Genomic DNA, 22,755 nt, shown 5'->3' on the forward strand with positions numbered 1-22,755 from the left:
CCTGGCTTGGAGAATTTTGAGCATTACTTTGCTAGCATGTGAGACGAGTGCATTTGTGCAGTAGTTTGAGCATTCTTTGGCATTGCCTTTCTTCGGAATTGGAATGAAAATTGACCTTTTCTAGTTCTTTGGCCACTGCTAAGTTTTCCAAAATTGCTGGCATATTGCATACAGCACTTTCACAGCATCATCTTTTAGGATTTGAAATAGTTCAACTGGAATTCCATCACCTCCACTAGCATTGTTCGTAGTGATGCTTCCTAAGGCCCACTTGACTTCGAATTCCAGGATATCTGGCTCTAGGTGAGTGATCACATCACTGTGGTTATCTGGGTCATGAAGATCTTTTTTGTATAGTTCTTCTGTGTATTCTTGCCACCTCTTCTTAATATCTTCTGCTTGTGTTAGGTCCATACCATTTCTGTCCTTTATTGTGCCCATCTTTGCATAAATTTTTCCCTTGGTATCTCTAATTTTCTTGAAGAGATCTCTATAGTCTTTCCCATGCTAGCGTTTTCCTCTATTTCTTTGCATTGATCACTGAGGAAGGCTTTCTTCTCTCTCCGTGTTATTCTTTGGAACTCTGCATTCAGATGGGTATATCTTTTCCTTTTCTCCTTTGCCTTTCGCTTCTCTTCTTTTCACAGCTATCTGTAAGGCCTCCTCAAACAACCATTTTGCCTTTTTGCATTTTTCTTGAGGATGGTCTTGATCACTGCCTCCTGAATAATGTCACAAACCTCTGTCCATAGTTCTTCAGGCACTCTATCAGCTCTAATCCCTTGAATCTATTTGTCACTTCCACTACATAATCATAAGGGATTGGATTTAGGTTATACCTGAATGGCCTAATGGTTTTCCCTACCTTCTTCAATTTAAGTCTGAATTTGGCCATAAGGAGTTCATGATCTGAGCCAGTCAGCTCCTGGTCTTGTTTTTGCTGACTGTATAGAGCTTCTCCATCTTTGGCTGCAAAGACTATGATCAACCTGATTTCGTTATTGACCATCTGGTGATGTCCATGTGTAGAGTCTTCTCTTGTGTTGTTGGAATCTGGTGTTTGCTATGACCAGTGAATTCTCTTGGCAAAACTCTTATTAGCCTTTGCCCTGCTTCATTCTGTACTCCAAGGCCAAATTTGCCTGTTACTCCAGATATTTCTTGACTTCCTACTTTTGCATTCCAGTCCCCTATAATGAAAAGGACATCTTTTTTGGGTGTTAGTTCTAGACAGTCTTGTAGGTTTTCATAGAACCGTCAAGTTTCAGCTGCTTCAGCATTACTGGTCAGGGCATAGACTTGGATTACCGTGCTATTGCATGGTTTGCCTTGGAAATGAACAGAGATCTGGACATGGGTCTAGCTTGGACTTTAAACTCCATCAGTCATGGCACTGGCAGACGATTTCTTTACCACTAGCACCTGGGAAGGCCAACTCCATCATTCAGGGCTCCGCAGCCATTTGAAATTGCCATAGTTCAACTCATCTTCTTTGAGGTCATCTGCGTTTGTGAGGAAACTTTAGTCACACACAACTGAGGACTGGGAGGCATTCTAATGTTCCAATAACACACGCAACAGAAGGGGTCTAGAAAAATGTGGAGAGAGAGAGAAAAAAGACTCGAAAGCATTCAGTGTATCGTACGAGCACCCTCTAAGGAAGCTGTCTTTATTTGTATTTTGAGTGAACACATATATGAAGAATGCTGTGATGGTGACACAAGGCTCAGTCCCTTTTTAACTGACTTCCTCGGGAGAAAGTCAAAGACATGGGGAAGCAGAACAATGGAATGCGAACACAGAAATTACCTCTGTTCACCTCGGTGAGTAAACACATGGCCTAAATGCAGCCATTCCCAAGACGCGTCTTTGCTGGAGGTAAAGGCTAAGTAAACAAAACGCCAGGCTGTGTGTCTAAGACAGATGTGATGCTGCATATACTGGCCTCGTGTGCGGAGAAGGAATTTTGGTCAGACCAAGAAGAGAAAGGCAGATGGTCACATGGAATCAAAAGCCCAGTTCTTTGTGACCGGGCACATTTCGCTGGCAACAGTTAACTGTACACACGGCCGTTTACTGGAACGGGGGCTTTGGTTTCCCTTCCCATCCCCAAAGCAGCGCAACAGGTAGGCAACGGACGCGAAACAGAGGAGCATGTTGTTAACTGGGGGACTTCAGTGCAGCCTGTGGGAATGAATCCATGGGCCGGGCTGGAGTGATGGTGCCCTCGGCCGCATTCCCCAGGGTCCTCTTATGTTGTGTGATGGTTATTTACAGGAGGGTTAGACAAAATAGTTAACTACTAAAGGTATCCCAAAAAGGGCCTGAGAAAATCTGGTTAAAATGTATAACCTTGTATTGCTACGGATGGGAGCAGTCGCTTTTATCTCTTTTAAAAATAATAAAAAGATTCTGTTAAAAAATATATTTATCCAGAAAGACGTTGATTTGAACTCTAAAAAGCAACGTGGATTCACCATTTTCCCTTTTGAGTACAGAGCCACTGACTTCTGTCTGTAGCTCCTTTGCTCACTTCAAGCCCCCCCTTCCTCTCCAGTGTGCCCAGGGCACGTGGTGGGGTCTTCCCAGGCCTCTGGGTGGAGACCTCTAACCAGAGAAGGCGTGGAACACACCCCTGCTTTGGTGATCCTTTGGCCAGCCTGCCCACTTCAAGAACAATCCTCGGGCTGTCCTAGCTGCTCCTTCAGGGTCAGGATTAGCTGCCTTGGGTTTAGCCTGGAGGATCCTGCTCTCAAAGGAACTGCCTTTATAAATTCAAATCAGACCCCTCCTCAACAAGAAGAGGAGTGAGGTGGTTTGAAACTATCAGTAATTTTTAAGGCTAAGGCAACTTCTGTTGTCATCTGTGTATCTTAATTTGATGCAAATAGTTAACCCTAAATCTAAAATAGATCCTGTACTTATCTCCTCTTCAGCTGGGGTGGGAGGGGTGGAATAAGGTGGTGGTGGCTTAGGAACAGTGAGGGTGCCCTGGAAACCCTGTACAAGGTAAAAATTAAAGAGCAGATCGGCACAGGTGGTCCGTTTCTTTGGTGAACTGTAAAGAAGTGTCTCCTAGGTCCTCATACACCACGCTCTGCAAAGGCTGCTGCTCTCCTCTCTGAAAGCACCCGACTCTGCAAGAACTCATCATCACTCCTTGATAAAAATCAATCTACAAACCTTGGGGGAGGGGCAGTGGGAGGAGGGGCTGGGTTTGTATCTAAAGCTGGTAAGTAAAAAACGTGACCTGCAAGCCAACAGAGCTAATGGAAAGTGACGATGCTCTCCTCCCCTGATGCCTGGAGCTCAGGGGCGGCGGGACCCCAGCCCCTTCACCGGGGAGCGTGGCGGGTAGGCCCAGAGGAGCCCCGGCACTGCACCTCTGCAGAAAGCAGGGGACAGGGGCCATCTGCTGCACCCGGGTGAGGTGCAGTCCCGCGCAGGCGCAGTCCCTCAGCTGGGAGCGCAGACAGGGGGCGGGAGGCAGGTGGGCCTATTTCTCAGTGAGTGACAGCTGGAGGACTTGCTGCAGCTCCGCCTCCTCCTCGCGCAGCCGCAGCTCCCGCTCCTCCAGCTCTTTGGCGGAGAGCTCCATGGCCAGCTGCAGGTCGCTGTCAAAGCGGCTGGTCTCACTGGAGGTGCCGGAGCCCAGGCCTTCGGAGCTGCTGAGGAGGCTCTCCTGGATGGCCCTGCATTAGAACCACAGAGGGGAAGAAACAGTCACCCCCACGGGCCAGCAACACCCATGTTTCTCAGCCCGGGACCCAGTGCCTGCAGTGCCAGGCGCTTCCTGTCCACTCAGTATGCATGAGGCCATCAATTTCACCTAACTGGGGCTGCAGGTACTGGTACACACCTGCCCGAGATTACCCAGCCTCTAAGGGCAGGGCTAGAATTGAGCTTGGATCTATTTTAAAGCAAATCCCAACTTCTTCAACAGGTATTTATATGTGCCCAGACTATAGGAAGATGCTCCATAAAATGAGTCTTTCCAGTTTAACTCCTCCTCAAACGGATAATCTGGCAACTCCCCAGTGGTCCGGTGGTTAGGACTCCGAGCTTTCACTGCCAAGGGCGTGGCTCTGATCCCCAGTGGGGGAAATTGTATAAACTTCCCACTAAGGGAAACTTAGCCCTTCTGTGATCGTATTACATTCTTTGCAGAAGATCAGAACACCTTTACGGGGTGCCTTTCTGCCCATGACACTGGTAGAGGAACTGGTCCGCAATTCTATCACCAGTTCCTGGAAGCTCAGCCACCGCAAGCTTAGAGCTAATTCAATGAGGAACTGCCACAAAGGACGCAGGAGAGCCAACATTGTATCAAGTCTCTCCCACCAGGCCTGCTGCTGCGTGTCCCAGGCACCTGAACCAACCTCGGGTTAATCAAGAGTCATGTCAATCACCTCTCATACTGGGCGTCGTAGGCATGTGCCTGGTTGATCCCTCCATTAGAAGCTGGTCCTGAAAGCTCCTAGGAAAGACAAACAGATGCATGTGAATACCCCTTAGAAGGAATAAAGCGTTATACTGACAACAAAATGAAAGCAGCAAGAACAAGATTACCAATATTTCAAGTCCATTATCATCGGTGCTGGGTGAAAAACTAACAGGGACTGGGATTATTTTAAAGTAACACCCAAACGTCAGGTAGTATAGGGTCCACTACCCTGACTGACGGCTACCAGTTTCTCTTACTTGATATCAAACCAATCTATTTAAAACTACTCAACCTTAGGCAAAGTTTAAATGAACAAAGCAAGACCAGAATATGTAACTCATTATTGGTCATCTTTGGCTACTCCTCTTTTCAAAATGTATGGTCAAGGTTGATGTAGCTGTTGGGGGAGAAATAAGCTCACTTAGAATGGGGAAGCACACTGGATTGATGGTGAGGGTGAGGGAAGGGAAGCCTCTTGGCAACATGCCAGCACTGGGTCTGGGCCTTGGCCCAGCAGCCTTAGAAAACAAAATGGCTCTAAGAATGGGTCCATGGGAGAGGGTGGCTCATGTTACCAAGCTCTGAGACTCCAGAAAAAGCAAGAATGTGAAAAACCTCGGCTGGGAGGACACTGGAGTGTGGGCACCGTTCTCAAAGCTTAGTGGCTCCATGAAGGCAAGGCGCTAAAGCTGCTTCACCATGGAACCTCCCAGAACCTGGCACAAGCCTGGGACAAAGCAGGCACTGTGCAACCATCTGCTGGATGAATGATGTAAGGAAACCAGTGGATAGCAGGAGCCCAGGACGACACCAAAGGGCAGAAGCACACCCCACTCTTGTAGGGCAGGAAGCCACCAAGTCTGGCAGGGAACATCCTGTAAATGCTGCTGACGGGGGCTACGCACATGGTCTTATATAAGAAGCTTTCATCAAAGACCAGGAACATAAAATATAATCTAGGTAAATACCACAAATATGCCAAACTTGTCATTTAGAACCAAAGACTGAGGCCAAACGGGAGGGTAAAGCCTTCCCAGCCCTGCCATTGGTTCTGATACATGTACCTGGCTTCGGCTGGACTCCAGTAAGCTCTGCTGGATGGCAAACTGCATTATCTCGTAATCTTCATCCTGCAGGTGCACGTTTCTGCCATTGTCTTGAACGTGGTAAGACTCGGGGATTTCAAACACAGACTGATCAACCTCAAAGTTTGTGAGAGGGGAAGCTGAAACAGACGGTGACAGTCCAGTGCCTGAGTTAGCAGGATAAATTTCCACTTCAACTTCTAGAAAGATTTTTTAAATTGATTAATATCAAGATTTGCTGCTAGGTGAGAGAGATTTCGAAGAAGAATAACCTCGACAGGGAAAAGTACTAGAATAATGTTTTGTTTTTTTTCCTTTTTGCCTTGACTTTTTTTTTTAGTAATATAATGCATAATCACCAAAAAAAAAAAACAACAACAAAACACAAGACTGCAAAATTAAAAGTGAAGATCTGTCTCCCTACACCCCATCTCCTATTTCTAAATGCCAGAGGTAACTAGTGTTTACTTGTGTGTCCTCTGAGGAATGTGATATGTGTGTGTGTGTGTGTAGATATACACACAATCACACCAATGTCTTTATCTTTTCCTTATTATGAAAAATAGTAACCATACAAAAGAGTATATAACACACCTGTAAACTCAAAAGTGATAATAATAAAAACAAAGGCCTGCATATCCTTCAACTAGCCTAAGACACAGAACAGTACTGTACCATAATAAATAGAAACAGAAAAAAATCCAATTAAGTTTCAATATATTATAATGAGTAAAGTGGAAAATAAAACTAAGAAACAAATCCATTTACAACAGCATCCAACATCTGAATGGAACTGATGGCAAAGGAGCCTGAGGAAATTAGGGGGGGTTAATGGAAATGTTCTGTATCTTGCCTGTGTGATGGTTACATGGGTTTGTAAACATTTGTCAAAATGCAACAAACTGTCACATTTAAAATGGGAGGATGTGATTACATGTCACACCTCAGTAAAGTTGTTTTTTAAAATAGGCTGTCTTTTTAATTCAAGAGGGGTCATATTCATACATTCCTACAAATTTTTTGTTTTACTTAAAACTAAAAATACACAAAACTAAAATTTTCTTTCATTCAGGACAGAAATCAACTTCATAAAATACTCTTAATTTCAAACTGAATAATCAGTATAATGATTAAATGTATGAATTTTTTTAAAATCACAAAATCCAACTTTTTTTTTTACCTGAATCAGGCTGGGTCCCTTCCACATGTTGAGATACAGTTTCTTCAGCAGTGCTACAGCCATTAACATTTCCAAATGTAATCCGTGCATTTAAGACATGAAACAAGGGAATTTCTAACAAAATAAAAGCTTTTATAAATAAACTTTATCCATAAGAATAACAGCCACCATTTACTGAGCATTACTATGCTGGTACCATGCTAAGTACTTTCTATAAGTATGACTTCATTTAATCATAACAACCCTTTCCCAATATTCAGATAGGAAGACAGATTCAGAGAGGTTAAGCGATTTCTTCTAGATCACAGGAAGTGATCGAGCCAGGATTCAAGTGTCATGAATATACAACTATCCAAAATGTAAATTCTTCACAAGCAATTATGTATTATATGTGGTATCATGTGCACTAATTCAAGCCCTAAGACATATTAATGTATCAAAGGAGCTTAGTGTCAACTGTCTTCTTCAAATAGTAAGTCTAATTTGAAGTTTCACTTCAATAAGGTTTGATCTTAAAACAAGGCATGTGTTCCCTTTTTCTGCCTTTTTCATCTGTCAGGATCATCTGTAAACAGCACTGATGGCTGGGGGAAATTCCTAATTTTGATGTGCAAAATGAACTAAGAACCAGGACACTTCTGTAAATCACACTGAACTCGAGGACAAGTCTGCCCTCTCCCATTAAGTCCCTTGTCGGGCGCTCCTCTGCTTGACTGAATGGTACCTATTTTGACGGGAAATCCGGGCGGGAATTCCAGTTTGATGAAGTCTCTCAGCCGGGCAAAATGTGCGCTGGTGCGGGCCATCAGGTCAATGATGGGGACTACCTGTTCTACCAGGGACAGCGGGAACTCCTCACACATCCACAGCGTTGCTTTAAACCTGCCGGATTGGGTGAGATGAGACTGACTGAGGCCGGCCCCCGAGACGGGGAGACTGCGGGATTCCTCTGCAGTAGCCTAGAGAGCTCCCGCTTCCCTATGCCCCAGTCTCCCCAGTTATCTCACATCCCCTGCGTCAGAGCTGGGAAGGGATGAGAGCCACAAAGAACTCGCATCACCCTGAAATCAGGGCAATTGGGGGCAAACGACCTGCGCCACAAGCCTTAATCGATAGCAAGCAGAGAGTATTGGTAGCGGAGGGAAACCATTTCATTTGATCAGTTGAGGCTTGTCGGCAGATAAAAACAAAAAAGGAATTCTTATATCCAATCTATATTCTATTTGGAAAAGGGCTAATAATAAGACAGGAAATTTACTGTCACCTTTCATCAGATAAAATGATTTTAATTTCTTTTTGAGGGGGGCGGTCACTCAGAATGCAGGATCTCAATTCCCTAACCAGGGGAACTTGTGCCTCTGAAGTGGCAGGGCAAGAAGTCTTATTAACCAAAGGACTGCCAGGGAAATCCCAGTAATTTGAAATTATTTTGCAAGGGAGGGGCTGGAAGAAGAACCATGACATGGGAAACAGCGCAACTTCTCAAACAAATAAGAATCTGTGAGTTGAAAATGACCGCTGAGTCCCTCTTACTTTTGCGTCCTAATCGTCAGCTCCTTCGGCCTTCCGATGTCCCTGTCCTTCAGATCGAACCCTTCGTTGAAGTACTCGTCAGGTGTGATGGCTGTGGGGTTGTGGGCCGTGGCGCACTCTGTCGTGAGGTCCTGCCGAGCCAGAACTCAGGGGAGTCAGAAATGCCAATGCTGCTGGCAAGTGGAGGTCTATGGCACCCAGCCTCTGAGGTGGCTGTGTTAACCAGCTACAGAGCAGGAAGTTCTGGTCATTAACTCTTTTTCTTTTTTAATTAAGTTACTGCACAGAACACCTACAAACCTATTACCAAACTACATGGCCAAGCCTAATGGATTTCTCCATTTCAAATCATTTCTCCAATCTCCTGCCTTTTTACCTCCTGATTAGAAAAAGGAAAAAGAAAAGAGATACAGACAGAAATATCTGAAAGCATTATCTTCAGACTGAACCCAGGGTTCAATCCCTGGGTCAGGAAGATCCCCTGGAGCAGGAAATGGCAACCCACTCCAGTATTCTTGGCTGGAAAATCCCATGGATGGAGGAGCCTGGTGGGCTACAGTTCATGGGATCTGAAGATTTGAAGATCAGGGTCCAGCTCTGTCCTTCTCTAGCCTGTGACACTGGAAAGGTCACTTCATTTTTCAGACCCTCAGTGACATCTGCGGCAGCAAATTTCACACGGTCATTGGGAGGACTGAGTCAGAAAATGTTTGTTAAGGTGCTCTATTAAAATATAAAGTTCCGAATCCTTTTTTTTTTTTTCCGGTCCCATTTTTATAGGGAGGTCCTAGTTTAAAACAGATACGAGAGAAAGCACCTGATTTCTGTGATCACTATCTGCATCTAAAAATCTTTTATTTTCTAAGACTTACTCATCTTATTCTCTTCCGAAAGAACATCTCTGATTTCAGCTGGGGAGTGCTCTTAAGCTTTTTCAAATAAAGTGGCCTGCTTAGGATGCAGGAAATGCCACCAGAAGCACAGAAAAGTCATCTCCTGTTAAACCATGCTGGAAATCACACTCTTGACTTACCCCTTGAGCACCAAACTGGTGTTCCACAGTCCCGAGCAGCGATTCCAGTGGGTTCCTGTCAGCTACAGAGGGGGTAAAGTTTATTTGACTTTACTTATGATTACAGAAAGATTCCCATTCTACCTTCACATTTCTCCATCATGCATTAGGAAATCCATCCTCCTGAATAGGCCAATAAAATCATCTCTAATAACCATCAGCTAACACTCTTTCTGGGGGATCCCCAGGTCACTCAGTGGTAAAGAATCCACCTGCCAATGCAGGAGACCTGGGTTCCATCCCTGGGTCAAAAAGATCCCCTGGAGGAGGAAATGGCAACCCACTCCAGTATTCTTGCCTGGGAAATACCACAGACAGAGGAGCCTGGGTGGGGGCAACAGTTCATGGGGTTGCAGAGAGTCAGATACGATTGAGTGACCAAGTATTTCTATGACACTTTTATTAACGTCTCTAAGCTGGATGAACAGAGTTTTAAGAATTCAATCAGAATTACTACAAAGAGCTTAGATTTAGGAATGCGCCAGATCTGATACCAACTGTACCTTGTGTGACTGAGGCCTTAGCTTCCTCATCTGTCAAACTGGACTAAAGGGAATAGTGGCAGAGGAGGGAGTTAACAGTGATTGCATGCTTGCCACGTGCTGCAGGCCCTGGTCTCCAACGTGCAACAACTCGTCTCATCCTCGCAATGACTCTTAAGGCAGGTCTGGTAGCTGAGTGGGTAGGTAACCTCACAAGGCCCCACTGGCCTCAGCGGGCTGAGATAAGGTGGCCACATGCTGGCCACATTTCGGTTCAGAGCCCAAGTCCTGGCTGACTCTCCCACCGTGATGCTTTGCACTAACTCACTTCAGTGATAAATACTCTTCAATATCTTTATCTACTTTTTCGACTTGATTTCAACAACCATTCTTCATAAAACATCAGCAAGGCCTTGTGAATGGCTTTAATTACAGCTGATGCCAACTACAGGGAAGAGCCACCAGGAGTGAGTCAGGCGAGGGAGAAATTTATAAGGAGGAAATTCGGATGGCATGACCCCACCACACTGACCCCTGAGTTTAACAGAGCTGATGAAGGTGTGCTCTAGGCTAGAAATGGGCGGGGGGGGGGGGGGGGGGGGGCGCGGGGAGAAGGGAAGAGATTACCTTTATATCTCTTTTTTTCTTCCTCGGTCAGATGTTCTGTCCGTATTTTGGTAATCACACTCACATTGTTCACTGTGTAAACCTTGAGAGGTGTGTGCAAAAGGAAACAGTGACATGGGGAATCAAAATTCAACAGATAAGCAACAGCAAGAGCAAGAACGCTGAAGCCAAAACAAAACAAAGCCAAAAAAAGAAAATCCAGCAAAATAAAAATGAGAAATGGTTAAACATTCCTTAGGACTCTTCAGAGAAAATGCAACAGCTACCGCCTTAGAAGCGTCTCAGGAGTTACTCTGTATCCCTGACATCTTTCATTGCCCCTGAGGGGCTGACAGGGACAAGGCTGCTCCTGCCTACTTGCCCTTCGTGTTGCCAAAGCCTCTCAAAGAGGGGCCTGCAGTATAGGCCTCCCAGCTGAACTTCTCCTAAGGGAACTGAACCTGTGTCGTGCCCTTGGACTGATTTTTGGTAATCTTATACCAAGACTGACCTGGACAGCCATCTGCTGGGGCAGAAGGAAAACGGAAGGAACACAAGGTTCTCTACACCAGTAAGATTTAGAGAAAACCAGCAAGCCACTGCTTAAAAGGTATGCCGTTTATTGACCCCAAATTATTTTAACTGCCAGGGTCAATGCTCTTGTTTTCAAGGTTGACTGAGGAATACTGGGATCTGGAAAGTCAAGTGTTATGGTTCACAGAGAATGAACTGAGGATGCCTAACACGGGATTCCCAGCGTTCAAAGATTCAGGAACACTCGCACACTTCTAAGTGCATCTCGCTGAGTGTGACGTAAGCCTTCCTTGCTCACTCAGAGGTCACCAGAGGACCCTGCCGCTCCTGGCAGTGTGGCTGTGAGCCATCAACCCCCACTGCACTGCAGGCCTAGCGAGAGGCCAGGAGACAGCTTCCCAGTTGACAAAATGCCAGATGACTCGAGCGACTGTCGTCTCCACTCTGACAGCTGTGTTCGAAATTCACTGACGTCATGTGGGTGGGCTGGGAGCCTACTGGTTTACAATGAGGTTGACTAAGAATATTGGGAGACTCCTAAAAGCTATTTTGCAATATAAATTTTTTAAACCTACTGAGGTGATTAAAAAAGAAGAAAAAGAAAAAAGAACAAGCATGTTAAGTCTAGTCCTTTCTTTTCCTTTTGTTTTTAAAGAAAAAAATTGTCACTCCCACCAGGACAACTGATACCGGGACTCATTTCTCTATAGCAGTTTCTCTTTGGCCTAACTAGAGACCTCCTTGGGATGTGCTGGTTCACCTTCTGCAAGTCAAATAAGATACAAATCCAAGGAAGAGACACGCTAGACAGAACTTTTTTCCCAGAGCACCTCCTCAGCACAGATGCATGACAAAGTCTGAACAGACCCCTCATTTGCACAGAAGCTAAAGAGCCGTATGAAATCTTATTTTAAGAGTGTCCTTTTACCTTTGCTTCGTAACCATTAACAACTTCTGCTTTATCTGTCCTCCAGCCCCAGAATCCGGATTTAGTTCTGATAAAAAGTGAACACCACAAATTTCCACATGTACAATATACCATTCAGATTCATCCCTGCAGCCTTTACAGGTTTTCTTCCCCCAGCCTAAGTGAGTGAGGGACACTTGGAAATTAGGGTCCCTCTGTCCACGGAAGGACGTTGCTAAGGACAGATGGATGGCTCAAGCAGCCCCCCGCACCCCCTCCCACAGTTATTCATCAATCTGCCTCGCCCCCTTGGCAGAGGAAGCCTCCCCTCTTGGCTTCGTGACAAAAGCTGCCGGCAGAGGCGACAAAGGCTGTGACACTCGTGGGACAGCTGTCTCGGAGGAGTGAGTGCAGATGACAGCGTCCAAGGGCTCGCCACGAGGTGGGGGAGCCTTTACCAGGTCATCCCGACCACGGGCACGACAGAGTCGGCAGCTCCAGCCCCCTGAGCAGCCGTATCTCAGTCTAGGAATTCTCAGATCCGTGAGGCACAGGCCATCCTGCTCCTCGGGAAGGAGAAAGCAGGTGGGGTGGGAACTCATGGCTGGGGGGAGCTGTGTGCAGAAGCTGTAAGCACCATTAAAAAGCCTTGGGAGGCAAGCCCTGCGTCCGGTTTGGTGCAGCAGTGGCGGGAACCACGTCTCGAGTGGTTTTTTAGCCTAGCCCTTGAGTCCAGCTCCATCGGAGCTGCTTTAAAGCAGTCAGCACTTCGGCAGCAGCTGCAGCCTTGGTTAAGTGCCTGAACCCCTCGTTACTCCACTCAATATATGCCTGGAAAAAAACGCATTTAGGAACCAAAAGCAGCCAAGAGGCTGTGGATCATTTTCAAGGCAGCTCACCCTGGGAAACACTCCCACACCCCGGGGAGCCCTGCCCAGACGGCCCCTTTGTCTAGGACATCACATCCCAGCTCCTTGTGACTGCTGCACTTGGGCCTGCCTTCTGCCCCGACCCTGAGGTGACGCGGGGCACACACAGGTGGCAGGGAGGGGGTGACCTGCACCCTGTTTTTCCAAACAGTCTGCTTTTCATCTGATGAGATCTGGTCAAAGAAATTAGTCCAGGCTGGGGAGAAGGAGTTTCAGGTGTGTGTTATAGTCCATCACAGAAAGGAGGGGCCAGAGCCTTAGTTTTCCTATTCATTATCTGCCATTAGTGCAACATCAGTCGGCAAAAACAAGACCAGGAGCTGACTGTGGCTCAGATCATGAAACTCCTTAATGTAAAATTCAGACTTACATTGAAGAAAGTAGGGAAAACCACTAGACCATTCAGGTATGACCTAAATCAAATCCCTTACAATTATACAGTAGAAGTGACAAACAGATTCAAGGGATTAGATCTGATAGACAGAGTGCCTGATGAACTATGGATGGAGGTTCTTGATATTGTACAGGAGGCAGTGATCAAGACCACCCCTAAGAAAAAGAAATGCAAAAAGGCAAAACGGTTGTCTGAGGAGGCCTTAGAAATTCCTGAGAAGAGAAGAGAAGCGAACAGCAAAGGAGAAAAGGAAAAGATATACCCATCTGAATGCAGAGTTCCAAAGAATAGCAAGGAGAGATAAAAAAGCCTACCTCAGTGATCAATGCAAAGAAATAGAGGAAAACAACAGAATGGGAAAGACTAGAGATCCCTTCAAGAAAATTAGAGATACCAAGGGAACATTTCATACAAAGATGGGCACAATAAAGGACAGAAATGGTATGGACCTAACAGAAGCAGAAGATATTAAGAAGAGGTGGCAAGAATACAAAGAACTATACAAAAAAGATCTTCATGACCCAGATAACCACAATGGTGTGGTCACTCACCTAGAGCCAGACATCCTGGAATGTGAAGTCAAGTGGGCCTTAGGAAGCATCATTACAAACAAAGCTAGTGGAGGTGATGGAATTCCAGTTGAGCTATTTCAAATCCTAAAAGATGATGCTGTGAAAGTGCTACACTCAATATGCCAACAAATCTGGAAAACTCAGCAGTGTCCACAGGACTGGAAAAGGTCAGTTTTCTTCCCAATCCCAAAGAAAGGCAATGCCAAAGAATGCTCAAACTACTGCATAATTGTACTCATCTCACACGTTAGCAAAGTAATGCTCAAAATTCTCCAAGTGAGGCTCCAACAGAATGTGAACTGAGAACTTCCAAATGTTCAAGCTGGATTTGGAAAAGGCAGAGGAATCAGAGATCAAATTGCCAACATCCGTCGGATCACAGAAAAAGCAAGAGAGTTCCAGATAAACATCTACTTCTGCTTTATTGACTATGCCAAAGCCTCTGACAGTGTGGATCATAACAAACTGTGGAAAATTCTTAAAGAGATGGGAATAGCTGACCACCTGACCTGCCTCCTGAGAGATCTGTATGCAGGTCAAGAAGCTAGAACAGTTAGAACTGGACATGGAACAATAGACTGATTCCAAATTGGGAAAGGAGTACGTCAAGGCTGTATACTGTCAACCTGTTTGTTTAACTAAAATGCAGAGCACATCATGCAAAATGTCGGGCTGGATGAAGCACAAGCTGGAATCAAGATTGCCGGGAGAAATATCAACCTCAGATATGCAGATGACACCACCTTTATGGCAGAAAGTGAAGAGGAACTAAAGAGCCTCTTGATGAAAGTAAAAGAGGAGAGTGAAAAAGCTGGTTTAAAACTCAACATTCAAAAACTAAAATCATGGCATCTGGTCCCATCATTTCACAGCAAATAGATGGGGAACAATGGAAACAGTGATAGACTTTCTTTTCTTGGGCTCCAAAATCACTGCAGATGGTGATTGCAGCCATGAAATTAACAGACACTTGCTCCTTGGAAGAGAAGTTATGACAAACCTAGACAGCATATTAAAAAGCAGAGACATTACTTTGCCAACAAAGGTCTGTCTAGTCAAAACTATGGTTTTCCAGTAGTCATGTATGGATGTGAGTTGAACCATAAAGAAAGCTGAGCGATGAAGAATTGATGCTTTTGAACTGTGATGTTGGAGAAGACTCTTGAGAGTCCCTTGGACAGCAAGGAGATCAAACCAGTCAATCCTAAAGGAAATCAATCCTGAATATTCATTGGAAGGACTAATGCTAAAGCTGAAACTCCAATACTTCGGCCATCTGATGTGAAGAACTGACTCAATGGAAAAGACCCTGATGTTGGGAAAGACTGAAGGCAGGAGAAGAAGGGCACAACAGAGGATGAGATGGTTGGACGGCATCACCGACTCAATGGATATGAGTTGGAGTAAGCTCCGGGAGTTGCTGATGGACAGGGAAGCCCAGCATGCTACAGTCCATGGGGTCACAAAGAGTCGAACATGACTGAGCAACTGAACTGAACTGAGTGCAATGCGACCCACTCAAAGAAAGAGAGGTCTCCTAAAGGGATGACCCTGCAGGCTAGCTGTCTCCAATTCACATTCCGGAAACACATTTAGGGACCACACCTGACCGATCAATAAACCCAAGGCCCCTTTTCGTCAGCGATCAAAGAAAATCCAGATCTTCCTTTGGGGGAACCGATCGATCCTCAGTTCCTGTCTCTCAGTAAGAACTCGATATCCTGGCACAAGAAATCACAGGTTTCTGGCACCTGGTCTTCTGAGGGACCAAAGGATGACCCAGTCTGCTCCACGGCATCCTTTGTGGATGCTGAGAAATCAGAACCACGCTTTCTCCCTGGGAACCACCAGGCTCCTCACTCACCCACCTCTGCACCATCCGCCATCCCGCTGCTCCGTCGCCTTCCCCATGTCCACTCTCTGATAGCTTAGTTCCTGAACTCAACATCTACATCCTGTTTTAAAACCAAGAATCTGGTTTTAACTTCTTGATCCACTGTATGTTCAGAGGCTCTGAAAATGACAGGAGGAAACCCAACCTCTTCTTCGGCCATTTTCCCTCTGCCTGTCTCCGCTGAGACCAGCACCCCAAAGGCCACTGAGCTGGTGCTGGGCTCGGAGGCTGCCTCACGGGTTGGGGGCCAGGGCATGTTCTGTTTGAGGTGGGCGGGCAGGACCTTTCAGACAAGAGAAAAATTCAGACTGCAAACAGAGGGTCTATACCCACAGGCCAAACTTGAATGCGGGACAAGTACATGTTTGCAAACATCGAGCTCCAAGTGACAGATGAGAAGAAAGAAAGGGAAGAAAAAGACTATCCGAATATATCAGACCCTCATCTGCTAAATTTAATCAGCTGAATGCTTGCTGACACCTCACTCGGGTAAGAAGCAGGCAAGCACACTTTTTCTATTTCTAGCAGCAAACCTCACCCTCGTGAGGGTGAGAGTCCTTGCTCGAAGCACGAGAAACTCACTGAGCACATATTTCATTCTGAGCCCCACCAAAACAGCAGCTGCTTTCCAGAAAATTCTCTTTCAGCAACTCCCTGTCAGCTGCAAAAGGAGGGTTAGCCTGAACTATCTGAAAACCCCAAGGCCATAGGAATACAAAATGCAACTCAGTACAAATGGAAGGAGCGGTCACTGCCCATCTACCTGCTGGGTAACAGCCAGTAACCATCACCTCTCTGTAAATGACACTTCGGACCAAACAATGACCCTGCAACTCTGCTGCTGAACTAGAGGGAACAGTGGCTCTTCTCATGACATCCGAGATTTCAGCTCAAGATTCGCTCTTTTTCTCCTTTCAGCTGAGGAAACAGAAACCCGGAGATGAAGCCGCTGGCTCAAAGCCGCCCAGGGAGCAGCTCCGCCAGTGGCGCCAGGTTCATCCAGCCCTCGCTCTCCCGTCTTCCAGCTTTCAGAGCAGAGCCCTAGGCAGGTGGGCCCTCCTGCCCTGCAGAGGCAGGTGCTCAAGCCTGGAGATGTCTTCCCAAGACCCTTCCAGGTATGGTCAGTCCCTAAACCTTGCTGTCCCGGGAAGACAGCGGCTGTCACCTGGTGAGACCGGTGCCCAGAGGCTGACGAAAGGGCACTGACCTTGCCTCAGGGGTGTTGCTCCCAAGGCAGCAGATACCTGACGTTTTCTCTTCTGCTACCAAACAAACGCCTTAATTCCACAGCTTGGTCTAAATTAGGGGGAAGGGGCACTTAAGTCTTACGTCTGACTACACAGAAGACTCTTGGTTTTAGTAATAAATTTTCTACTGGAAAGAAAGATGAAAAGAAAAAGACAGAACAGTTCATACACTCATTAAGAGAGAAGACAGCCTGAGTCCAGGAGAACGCTGTCTGTGTCGGCTCAGATGAGGCGGCTTTGGTCTACAGGGAGCGGGATGTGGCATCCTAGGCAAACACTCAGGGCTCGTGTAGACTCCCTGGGTTCAGTGTGGTCTGTGGAACAAACTCTTACCCTAACTAATAGCCATGACAGCCTGTGTCTCCCTCACAAAGCCCTCCCCGCCTCGGCGCCGCCCCTGGGGAAGACACCCAGAGTCGGTGTTCTGATTTGGCTTAACCGCGGCAGAGACCTCCCCAAAGGTTGCTCCAGATAAAGTCTGGAATCAAACTGAAACCCTCCAGACTCTTGCTCGAAACCATTAGGCCTCATGGGGAAGCAGAGGGTGGGCAAGGGGGAGAACCACATTGAACTGTATGCTAAGTGTGAATCTGACTAATAACCACATTCGATACCGGATTGCTTCTGCCTCAGAAACTCAAACGCTCCATGGTCTGGGACAAGGGAGTTTTGTGGACTGCCAAACACAAAAATCAAATTCAAGTAAAATCTGTTAGAAAAGACCCCATAAAAGAATATGAAGATGTTTCTCCAAGACTTCACCAACATGTGATAAAAATGCCATATGGTGGAGGATGTCAGCTGTGGCTTCCATTTGGTTGGAGCAGAGATTAACTTTAAAGCCCACTAGTGAATTTCTTACACCATAAAAAAAAAATTCTAATCCACCCATAGTTTCCAATTAATATATACATGCTATAAAGATGGCAGTAATGGGATTAGGTATGAAAATGTATAACTTAAATCGGTACCTTTCAAAAGCAATGTTTTTAGTATCAAGGCTGGTGTTAATGACGGGGCTTGTGAGCCGCCTCTCAACCTCCCTGCTTTTAGGTTTCATCAGGTCCAGAGTGAGGCGTTCCATTTCCTGGGAAAGGTCAAAGTGTTCCGTGGTGACCACTTTGTCATCGTGGTTGACTTCCATCAACTCTGCCCAGTTGTCTGTTAATGGAAATAAGGGCGTAACTAAGCACGGCGCAAGGAAGATGCTAAACCAAAGAAGCTTCGTATATTGAACCGCATCATCTTTTTCACACACACACACACACGAACACATTTCGATGGTGAAAAATCACTCTGAACTTAGCAACAGCAGTGACGACTACAAGGGAAACCACTCACCTTCTCCTTTAAAGATGAAACTCCGCCTCCCTCTTATCCAGCTCATGTTCTCAAAGCCCAGCAGCGTGATATCCACACGCAGTTTGGCACCGCTTTTCCAAATGCGACAGACGTCATTCGGGCATATTCGGGAAACCAGGGGCACTGGAGAAGAGATGTGTACTACTGAGAAAAGCCTGAGGGCCCAGCAAAACAGTCAGGCCCCGCAAATCAGGACCCTGACTTTACTGAAAGGACAGGAGAGGTGAGATGCCGACGGTCATACAGAACTGGGCCTGGCTCCTGTGCTTATGATACAAGAAGTCATTCTTAAGGAATGAAAGTGGACTTTCAGTTCTAGAGCTGTTTATAAAACTGCAGATCTATGCCTTGCCCAGAGAAAATGCTAAATCAAATTTCTCAAGTGTGTTCTCAGTCCCAAATGAACCCCTCTTATTGACCGCCACTAGGGCTAGTGTGTGTCCATCTGGCCTCAACCCACTATACTGTCATTCCTACGAGTCACGAGATCAGATGTCTAAAATATGCTGCTTTATCGAAACCTGGGGTCAGGGTTATTATCTTCATTAAAAAGAACTCAGATTTATAGAAGACTTTCAAGTTCTCTTCCTTCATATACTTTTTACTTCGTTTAAATGTTTCATGGCAAATATGACTTCGTGCCTGAAAGGGAAGTCTGAAAGTGAAAATTGCTGAGGCTCTGGGAGTTGGAAGCTGTCATTAACTGATCTACGAGACACAGAAGTAGAACATCTAGGAAAATTACTGTCAGTCAATTTGCCTTACATAAGATTTTGGAGCAATGCATCCATTTTGTTAAAAAATGAGCTATTCCAATATCATCTCATCTTCTTCCTTAGAAAAACAAGTTTAAAAGAATCACATTGAACTACATAAGGGAACGAGTAATTGAATTATGATGAATCTACTTACTAAAGACTTTAGCCCCTTTAAAGTGACATTTAAAAAAAAACAAATAATATGGATAAATGTCAGCCACAGGTAACAAAAGGAGGAGACAAAATTGTCTACATATTCTATTGACATGCTTGGGAGAAAAAGTCCCATGCGTGTGGGATAAGATTGGAAGGAGCACACCTACAACAGTAAGCACCTGTGCTTAAGTAGGACTGTGGGCGACTGTTATGCTCATCCATGCATTTCCTAGATTTAAAAAATAAATATATAACTTCCATAAAAGAAAAATAAACCTATATTAAAGCTGAATAAATTTCAAGCTCACAGCCACTCACCCCAGCTGGTGAATTCCCATTTCATCTGCACGTAAAAATCCGGAGCCTGAAGGACAAAGGTTTAAAAGAAATCACTCCTGCTATCAGAAACTAACACAACATTGTAAATGTGACCATACTCCAATAAAAATTAATTTAAAAAATAAAACAAATTACCCTTGGCACCATTAGCTAAACGCAAACACAGTAAGGGTTGATAGGGTTGTTCAAAAGGGAGAGGGAGAAAGAACAGAGAAAATAAGAAGAAACATAAATTGCAAACCCATCAGACTAAATGCCTATTTTTATATTCAGGCGGTTATTTTATCTCACTATAAAATACGTCTAGACCGTTAGTAAAGTTAACTGCAGGCGACAAGGTTGGAGGGAGATAAAAGTCAAATCGGATTTAAGGGTTCAATTGGGTTCCTAGCAGTGAGGGTCACAGGCTGGTCCAAGCAAGGAGAAGGAGCATGGACCCCACCGGTTCTACAGGGAGCTTGACTGCAAAAGGCTCTGTGGAGTGTTTATCAGACCACTCTGAAACCAGAAGGGTATGAGACATCACTGTCCCCAGGAAGTTGAGTTTTCCCTCCAGACTTTTGCCCCCCATTTTCTTCCTGAACTTCTAGAATTTGGCTTTTTGAGGTTTCACACCACCACAGAAAGCCTGTTTAGAATCATTTTCTGACCCACCATGAATTCCCATAGAAGATTCTGGGAGAGCTACTTAAGAAACCCAAAAAGACAAGAGCTAGAAATTCCAGATTCCAAAGATGGGTGAAGTCACTCCAAGGAACAATGGAAAAGAAAACATGGGCATGCCGTGAGGAGACGCCATGGAAAGACAGGCCGTTAGGCATGGCCTCCGGTGCCACGGAGCACCAGGTCATTTGTGGGCTGTCTATAACCTTTAACACAGGGTTTAGTTCAGGGCAGCTCACTGCTATGGATCAACACAGGTGAAAAAAAAAGTCTTTTACGTGGAATTTTAAAATGCGGGGGGGTGACTCTAGGTAAAATAAGTCATTTTCTGCTTTGTCAAATGGACAGATGACGTTTCTAGTTCCTCCTACAGTGAGTTAGACAAGAAAACAAATCTATGTGATCTTTGTGCACTCAAACACACATCTATTTTAAAATCAATGGATACAACAACTTATAGTTCACGGTCGGTTTCTGTGCAGTCTGTGGAAAATCAATGTCTTAGGCAGGATTTAGCTTAAGTGTTAATATTTTTTTAAGAAGAATGCTCAGATTGTCTCACAGCAAAGTTATTCCTTTTCTCAACAGAGCTGTTAATTTTTCTCAAGAAGTGTGGGAAGCTGATTTATCTAGCAAGTATCTTTGGAAGTACTTGGGGGAGCTCACTTCTGTGCTTAAACTGAGAATAAATGACGTGAAAACTGAACTGCTGGCTGCCTCAGGAATACTGCACATGACTGACCAATTAGACAGCTATTGCAAGTGACAAAGACTATCTGAAGAACGGTAACCATCGTCCCAAACAATCCAAGAGGGACTTCCCTGATGGCCTAATGACTAAGACTCCACATTCTCAATGCGGGAGGCTGGGGGTTTGATCCCAGGTCAGGGAACTAGATCCCACATGCCACAACTAAGAGCTTCCATGCTGCAACTGAAATACCTGCAGGCTAGGTTGAAGATCCCACGTGCTGCAACTAAGACTCGGAGAGGTCAAATAAATAAATAAATATTAAAACAAGCAAACAAAATAAACTTGGGAGCCTAGAAGTAAAATCTTTTAAGAAACTTCTCCAAATGTTACAGAGCCCATACCCTTTTACTCACAAGACAGATAAACTGCCCCAAAGCTAGCAACTCTAAGTTCAGGCAATGGATTAGAAGTCACAGAATACTAATGGCTAGAAGTGACAGAGGTGTCAAGGAGAGTTGCACACAGACTTCTGAGCCTCAACAGGCCCTGAAAATCCCCAGACAGTAACGAAGTTCATCATAATTTCCCCAAGATGACCTGAGCTCAGGACGCTACTGTTAGGAAAACAGGCAGCTAGACAAATTAACTGCCTGATGTCCATTTGTCTTTAGTTCTAACTTTTAAATAGCACTTAAAAGAGTCGGTCTAGTGACCTGGAAACATACTTTGTGAGAGACATCATACATTTAACAGATTGCAAAGCAAGAAATCACGCTATTTGGTATTCAATACATCGTTTTCACAATCCTTAAAACTGTTTGGGAAGGCGCACAAGGATGTCAAACTGTCTGCGGCTGCTGTGTCAGCATTCAGCTCCACTGATGGTGCTGTCAGTTTTTGTGGCTACCTCGAGAATTTTCTGGAGCAGCTCCGGAACTCCCTCGAGGGCCATGGACGTGTTGTGGAAGTCTCGATGCTGAAGGACCGTGTACACCATCTCGGGGTCGCCGGTGCTCACAGCCTCGTGCAAAACTGGAAGGCAAAAAGATGTAATCTGATCACCCTGTATTCTCATACTTACTCACAAATTCCAAAGCCAGCTTGAAAAGTATCTCTCTGGATCGAAGGCCAACAATTTCTTTAAAGTGGGCCAGAGGCTCCAGCCCCACCCAATCTTCATGACCACGACTACTTTCTTTAACCCCTACATGACTGAGCAGAGAACAGAGTACTCTCACCCTCTTGAGCAAACCTGCCATTATTCTCTTTCCCCGGTTTCTTACTACTGACTCTGAAATCCGACGGTGTCTTCAGAGCTGGCTTTCACTGTGCGATCACACAGCTGTGGAGATGGGCAGCCAGGTTGTGTGTATTCTTGATCAGTCAACCCCAAATTACTCGGACCAGTAGTACGAGAGCTTGCAAACAAGTGTTGTTGTTTCGTTGCTACGTTGTGTCTGACTCTTCACAATCCCACGGACTGCAGCACTCCAGGCTCCTCTGTCCTTCATTGTCTCCTGGAGTTTGCTCAAATTCATGTCCATTGAGTCAGTGATGCTATCAACTATCTCATCTTCTGCCACCCTCTTCTCCTTCTGCCTTCAATCTTTCCCAGCATCAGAGTTTTCCCAAATGAGTTGATTTTTCGATCAGGTGGCCAAAGTATTGGAGCTTCAGCATCAGTCCTTCCAATGAACATTTAGGGTTGATTTCCTTTAGGACTGACTGGTTTGATCTCCTCAAAGTCCAAGGGAGTTTCAAGAGTCTCAAAACAAGTGAAGTGCCAGGATTTCACTGGAAAAGGATACTACTTTCAGCTATAATTTTTTTTTTTTTTGGCCGGTGGCGGGGTGGGGTGCTGAGACATGACCTTTATTTAGCTTATCCACCACATTTTTTCTTTT

General features: G+C 45.3%; 1 protein-coding gene across 1 annotated transcript in view; it reads right to left on the bottom strand.

The window, feature by feature from the left end:
- Positions 1-1,699: 1,699 nt before the first annotated feature.
- The window catches only part of ANKRD13A (ankyrin repeat domain 13A), a 34,480-nt gene continuing 13,424 nt past the window's right edge, over positions 1,700-22,755 (bottom strand). The window contains exons 3-15 of the mRNA XM_068989685.1: positions 21,759-21,883; positions 19,474-19,519; positions 18,221-18,364; positions 17,851-18,040; positions 11,865-11,931; positions 10,424-10,505; positions 9,276-9,337; positions 8,243-8,373; positions 7,434-7,591; positions 6,710-6,823; positions 5,509-5,669; positions 4,410-4,477; positions 1,700-3,692 (exon numbers count right to left, since the gene is read on the bottom strand). Coding sequence (XP_068845786.1) covers positions 3,497-3,692; positions 4,410-4,477; positions 5,509-5,669; positions 6,710-6,823; positions 7,434-7,591; positions 8,243-8,373; positions 9,276-9,337; positions 10,424-10,505; positions 11,865-11,931; positions 17,851-18,040; positions 18,221-18,364; positions 19,474-19,519; positions 21,759-21,883 — 1,544 coding nt within the window. The 3' untranslated portion in view covers positions 1,700-3,496. The remainder of the gene's footprint in view (positions 3,693-4,409; positions 4,478-5,508; positions 5,670-6,709; positions 6,824-7,433; positions 7,592-8,242; positions 8,374-9,275; positions 9,338-10,423; positions 10,506-11,864; positions 11,932-17,850; positions 18,041-18,220; positions 18,365-19,473; positions 19,520-21,758; positions 21,884-22,755) is intronic.

This window comes from Capricornis sumatraensis, chromosome 17, assembly GCF_032405125.1.
Source record: "Capricornis sumatraensis isolate serow.1 chromosome 17, serow.2, whole genome shotgun sequence".
NCBI lineage: Eukaryota > Metazoa > Chordata > Mammalia > Artiodactyla > Bovidae > Capricornis > Capricornis sumatraensis.